Source organism: Buceros rhinoceros, unplaced genomic scaffold, assembly GCF_000710305.1.
Source record: "Buceros rhinoceros silvestris isolate BGI_N320 unplaced genomic scaffold, ASM71030v1 scaffold14523, whole genome shotgun sequence".
Taxonomy (NCBI): Eukaryota; Metazoa; Chordata; class Aves; order Bucerotiformes; family Bucerotidae; genus Buceros; species Buceros rhinoceros.
In genome coordinates this window covers 4,198-10,889 of record NW_010401895.1, presented here as the reverse complement: position 1 = coordinate 10,889, position 6,692 = coordinate 4,198, and the positions used below count along the sequence as shown (strand labels likewise).

Here is a 6,692-nt window from a genome sequence, read left to right as displayed (position 1 = left end):
GGAAGAGTAAGTGCCTTCACGTACTTCATCAGACTGTGATTTTAGTCTTAGTGTTCAGTGCCAGACAACATTACACGTGTTATTAACGGTTGTGATATGTTCTCAGTTGCATATAAATAGTATGTGGATGTTTTGCTTTTTATCCAGTAACTATTAATGACTCATTTTAATTAAAACCAGATAATGAACTACAACGGTCACTTACTGAGATCTGATTCTTGCTGCTAGCTGAAAATTCTGAGGTTTCTGTGCATCCCCGGGTGCTTCTGCAAAGCCAGCCTAGCTGCGGAAAGCTCTCTAGCCCCGCTTTAATATATGGCAGTGTTTCTGTTTGTTGTTGTGTGTGAGTGACTCTGTGACATTTCCCGGTGTGGTCCAGTTTCCAGGACTGAGGTAACGTCTTCATTTTCATTTGGCTTCAGCATAAAATTTCAAGGTATCTCAATTCACCATGGAGCACAAGTTTTATTTTGTGAGCAGATAATTGTAAAGAGAATTTATGTCTTTTAGATGTGTTATCCATAAACATGCTCTTAATATATAGATGCAGATATTACATAAAAATAAAACCTGCTGTTGTAAACATAACATGTACTTGTTGATCTAAACCAGGACTGTTGTACTTCTGTGCAGCTTGGGAATAAAACCGCCGTAAAAGTCTTTCAGTTAAAGATGTCAATGAAATGACCACACTGTCCAGGTTTCCCTCAAATGCACACAATTAACTTTTATTGGAGTTCAATGGGAATTAAATGCTCTGAAGGCCGAGTTTCTGTCCTGGATATAACCACTGGGATTGCTAACAAGTTTCTGAACAAAAATTAACTAAATCTACCTTGGTGCTGTAAACAGCAGCACTTGGACCATAAAAATTGTAGCCATTTAGTACAGATAGTGTTCGTGGCAGCACGATGTGAGTAAAGTACTTTGAGCTCGGTCTCAGGGTTGGAATGCGAATGGGATTTAATACAGAGGGGAGAGAGCTGTGCTGGTAGAGAAACTACAGCAGAAGGCCAGTAAGTTCAGTCATTCTTCGTAGTTATTTAATAACTAAGCTCTGGAGTGAATGTGCATCGTTGTACTGGTGGGAGGTAAGTTTTAGAACAAAACTGCTCTTTGCGTGGCACCCCTTGATGCTTCAGCACGAGCTGTCGTAAGGTTAATGAAGGCTGTGGCTCGATGTAGTGCGTAGTGCTGTGCCGTCAAGAACGTGGGTGTTTAATTCCCTGTTAGCTTTCACTTTTGGGGTAAGTTCAGGATTGTTAGCATGTTCCTTAGCCTTAGCTACCTCTGTGTTCTGGTTTTATGAAGGCATTAGTCCTGTCTTACTGGGGGGAGGGGGGGAGTGTTTTTGCTAATTTATAATGCCCAGAAGGCTGTGTTAATTTTTGTCCAGTGGTTAAAGCAGCAAAAAGCAAATGGCATATGGCAGCCTCTCCTCTGCCCTTTCCATAAACATCTCTGCTAGAATCGTGAATTAGGCTCTCTGCTAAATACCAAATACAGGCATCAGGGGAAAGTCACTACGGGGGAAGTAGGGCAACTTTTTTAGCGTAAAATGTTAAGTATTTCTATTTTTTACAGCACCAAATCAAATGAAAGCCAAGGAAGGGAGAAACCTGTACAGTTCTTCCCGTTACGATGACTATGACAGATACAGGCGATCCAGAAGTCGGAGTTATGAAAGGAGACGGTCTAGAAGTCGTTCTTTTGATTACAGCTATAGAAGATCGTATAGTCCCAGAAAGTGAGTGAGCGGTGGGCGTGTGACTGCAGCCTCACAGCAGTTTGTGGGAAGAGAAACACCACGTTGCCTATTTAATTGTTAACAATAATAACTTTTTTCTGTTGTGGGGAGTAACTTGTGGGAGTTACGTTCCGCATGCTACATGAAATCAGAAATACTGAATGAAATAATTCTGTGCTTCACTGAAGAAGAATTAAAGGCAAATGCACAGTTTGAAAAATATTTTCTGAAACATTTGGATACATCTGTGGGTATTCATCACCTTTCATCTCTTTCTCATGTACCTTTTTAGCAGTAGACCTACTGGAAGACCTCGGCGTAGCAGAAGCCATTCGGACAACGATAGGTAAAGTACTTTTTACACCCTTTCAATTGAAAACTAGATCACTGTATTCCTTTAACTATAGGTTTAAAAAAGTTTCTCCTGCAAAAAACGGTAAACAGTTTTTTATGTACTAGATGTTTAAGACTAGTGTTTTTACATTCAAATCTCCTCTCTCCCCTTTATTCTGATAGGTTCAAACACCGCAATCGATCTTTTTCAAGATCTAAGTCCAATTCAAGATCACGATCCAAGTCACAGCCCAAGAAAGAAATGAAGGCTAAATCACGGTCTAGGTCTGCATCTCATACCAAATCTAGAGGCACTTCTAAAACAGATTCTAAAACACACTATAAGTCCAGCTCAAGATATGAAAAGGAGTCGAGGAAAAAAGAACCAGCTAGATCCAAATCACAGTCAAGATCACATTCTAGATCTAGGTCAAAATCCAGATCAAGGTCATGGACTAGTCCCAAGTCCAGTGGCCACTAACAGTGTGTCCATGTTGTTTTTAGGCATGTTAAGATTCATTTACACACAGTTCAGTTTACTTAAATTATCAGGAATATGATGTTGCAACAGTGCTAAAAGATATTTTCTTTGTCAGTTTTCCCTGTAGCCGAAAATGGTTAAAATTAAAACAGTGTTGAGAAGCCACTGAAAGAGAGAGAGAGAATGTCCAGTTGGTTAATTGTCATGGGCAGCTACTGATCTGGTTGTGGTGTCTCTATGTATATTTTTGTAAAGATTCGCATTTTTAATGCTTAGATATTGGTGATGACTGATCGTTAACTTGCAACATTGTCCTATTAAAAATGTCATACCCGTAGAGAAATTGGTACCAGTTTGTGCTGAACAGTTAAACCAGCTGTTTAACTTGTTCTTTAATGCTAACCTTTGTGATCAAACGGAGAACTGGACAGCCTTAGTGCAACACTGGCTGCTGTGACATGCAGACTGGCGACTTCTGTTGGTCAAGGGCAGGTTTCTGTGCTCTCCATGCCCGCTCACGCGAGCAGATTGGGAGATGGAGCTCTCTGGAGAGAGATTTTGGAGCTTTCTCTTGAACCCTGCCGGCTGGAGAGTCGGTACTGACACTGCACGTACCACATGGGGAGAGTTGATGGGGAAGCTGTTTCAGAGATGGTGCAGTGTCAGGACTTGTCAGGATAGAGGCTTTGCTGCTTTTGAACTGGCTGCTAGTACTGACTGTGTGAGGGGAGAAACACACCCAGCAGTGGGAATGGCAGAGCAACTCAGTACGAGGTTGTGTGTACATTTTATGCAGTTTTTGTATCTATTCTAAGTTTTAGTGAGCAGTTAACCATAAAATTGCTTAGTTTTCCTGCTGTTAGATACAAGTAGATTGTTTTGAGTCGTGTGTGTACAGTATATAAGAACTAAACTTTTATGCCAATGACTCCTGTGGTTAGTTGGTGTACTCGTAGGTATAATCCTGTAGCCACCTCTCCTCCTGAGTAACCAAGGCTTGCTTTTACACACCCAAAAGTGTTGGGTCGAGCGAGTCTGAACTGCTTCTTCCACAGAACGGATAGTGGTTCGGTTACAAGATTTCATTTTCCTTAAGAACAAACGTTTGAAGTTGGATATGAACAAGAGCTGCATCTCTAGCTATTTAGTTTATCACTAATACAGTATATTTAGTAAATTGAATGTGAAAAATAACAGCAGCAGTGTGTAATCTCACCAGTATTTCTCTAGAAGGTCAAGACACTTTGTGACGGAAATGGCTTTTGGCGTTGTTTTCTCTCTTTTCCTCCCAAAGCCAGCCTCAAACACTAGTGTTCCTCGCCGTCTCCTGTAGTCGCATATAAAAATGTTGATTTCAAGAAGTTCCTTTTTAAAGAAATGTTCCAGGTTTTGGTTTAGTGTTTTCAGCGGGGCCTTTGACGAAACGCAGATGGTTTTTAAATCCCGGCAGCGGAACGTGCTTAGGGGGTCGATCCTAGAACCTTTGTACATTTGATAGCATTTCTAACCGTTTCTTTACTGTTTGCAGTTACTGTTCATGTTCTGCTATGCAATCATTTATATGCACGTTCCTTTAATTTTGTAGACTTTCCTGGATGTATAGTTTAAAAACAGCAAAAAGTCTATTTAAAACTGTAGCAGTAGCGTGCAGCTCTAGCAGAGGAAAGTTGTGGGATTAAACTTTGTATTTCCTTTCTTATAGAGGCTTCTAAAAAGGTATTTTTATATGTTCTTTTTAACAAATATTGTGTACTACCTTTAAAACATCAATGTTTTGATCGAAATAACTAAAGACCCAGCTTATTTTCTGCTTGCTGTAAATTTAGCAAACATGCTGTAATAAAAAAATGAAGGAAATACTGATCCACTGGAATTATTGTAGCTTTAGAATTTGACTCCAGAGCATGGTAAGGAGCAGAGCTATGCATCCCTTATGGAGTAAATTCCTTACTATGGTAATTCAGTACAGTCAGGAATTTCTCTTCTAATGCCTGAATAAATACCATTTCACATGTTAAAGGGGTACCAGACAAAGTGAGAACGATAAGCATGTGGTTTAATCTAATATATTGAAACTTATTTTCTGTTAACTGCTGTTACTGTGGAGTGGACTTGCCCCGCAGGTAGTTGTAATTCAGATATTAGCCAGGTTACAAACTACTTAAAACCAACAACTGCAGATTCATTCATACAGAACCAGATTTCTAGCATCACCTTATCGATTTATATTTGCCGTATCAAAAATCACGCCAGCAGTGGTTCTCTAGGAGGTGGTAAAACTTCGCTGGTGACGTTTAGAAATTGAGCTGCCTCCTGGCACTTGGGGCTCTGCTTATGCCACAGAAGGAAAACAGCTCGGAAAAGCACTTAATGGCTTTGCTAAACCCGCTCTTACTCCTTGTACGTTGAGCTGTGGTTATCGTACAGCTTTTCTGCTCCCGGCAGCAGGAGACCCCACCCTCTCTCACCCTTCTTACACAAATACAGTCTTCATGGCTGAAATTGTGCTTGGACATGCTCCGGGTGGTGGGGAAGTTGGTTCTGGTTCTGTCAGCAGCCCGCCAGGGGCTGTGTGACGAGTGGCCAATGTCCACGTTAGTCCAGCCTGTTACTGCTGGGTTGGGGGGAGGAGGGAGGAGAGCATCTCCTGTCCAGGCTGAGGTTCTGATCTGAGACTGTACTTGAACTATTGTGTCAGCATGTCCGTATTTTGTGTGCCTCAACATTTATGTATAGCACAGTTTAAATTTTTTGTCTTGACAATCCAATTCATTGCAAGTATAATGTAGTATCTGACAGTTCTGATGGTTCTTTCTTTCTCTCCCAGAGGTAGGACTAAACTTTGACTTGACTTGTGTATATGAACAAGCCAGAAAAGCCGAACACAAACCCACGATGTTTCAAGAGTGCATGAATAAAGATGTTGTCCTAGTTCTTGCTCCCATGGAAAAATTGTGAAGAAGCTGTTCTGTGGGCCTTTCAGTTGGGGACGAGTTAGCAGGATGTGGTCACAAGGGCAGGGAATGTTTACGCATTCACGCCAGTCCGGCCACAGCCCACCTAGATAACATCTCCCCTCCTTGGTGCAGGCCTCCCAGTCCTGCCCTCAAAACCAGTAGCCTGTCTTGCGCAAGCTACCCGCAGGTTATGCACAGCTGGAATGCAAGAACATATGCAGGCTGCAAAAGATCATGTATAGGCATCTTTCTTTTGGAGTCTCAAGAATGGTGGGAATTACGTTTTTCTGTGGTAAATAGATTTTGTCATTCCTGCAAAATTTGTAGAATTGAAGTAGTCTGTAACACAAATTCTGCTGAAGGTAACGGCTGTGCTCCAGAGTCTCTGCCGCGGATTGGTATCTCAGCAGTAATAGAAGGCTCCATTGGAACTTCTTTTTCACCTCAAGTCCATGCACCCAACTGACGATTCCAAGTCTTTTAGTGGTTAAGTAGCTGGGTGTTTAAATTAGGGACTCGACTAGACTGCTCTCTGAACGCTCCGTGTTATCCTTTCACTGTCTTTTAAAGATGTTGAACTGTACAGTATAATGGCTTTACTCAAAGTGGAAATTTTCAATTTAAATGTTATTTTGAGCTCACTTCTTGCGAAGAGCTGCTTTTTTTTTTCCTCTCTCTCTGTTTAGTCTGGGGTAACAGCTTGAACCGTGTTCAGAGAAGGGCAGTTGGATTGATCCAATCACTGCGACTTGATTTTTTTGGCAGGGATGTTGCAGATTAACATTCTGAAGTACCAAGGGATAAATTTACACATTTTTAGGACATAATCACCCATTAATAATTGCTGGTTTTCTCCATTTATCTTGTAACTTGCTTAAAAAGTCTGTAGTCCATTGCTATAATATTTGTCTAAAGATGCTCTTACTGATGAGACTATTCTAGGAAGGGGAGACTGTGTACCCTGTAGTGTGTTTGATCAAAAGATGCTGATGTTTTATTCATACACATCCTTTTTTCTTGAGTTTTGTGTTCCATCTGTGCAAATAACCCTGTGAATTGGGAATAAAATGTACAAGTTTTGACTATACCTCGAGAGCACCTTCTGACTCAGTTAATCAGCCGCAGTCTGATGGCGAGGGAGGACGGAACACCCCTCGCCCGGTGCCCCAGCACG

The 6,692-nt window shown here is 41.3% G+C and overlaps 1 protein-coding gene across 1 annotated transcript in view; it reads left to right on the top strand.

The window, feature by feature from the left end:
- SRSF10 (serine/arginine-rich splicing factor 10) overlaps positions 1-3,024 on the top strand; it is a gene marked incomplete at its 5' end in the record, with an annotated part of 5,037 nt that extends 2,013 nt beyond the window's left edge. The window contains 3 exons of the mRNA XM_010132444.1: positions 1,585-1,747; positions 2,040-2,093; positions 2,264-3,024. Coding sequence (XP_010130746.1) covers positions 1,585-1,747; positions 2,040-2,093; positions 2,264-2,561 — 515 coding nt within the window. The remainder of the gene's footprint in view (positions 1-1,584; positions 1,748-2,039; positions 2,094-2,263) is intronic.
- Between the last annotated feature and the right edge of the window lie 3,668 nt (positions 3,025-6,692).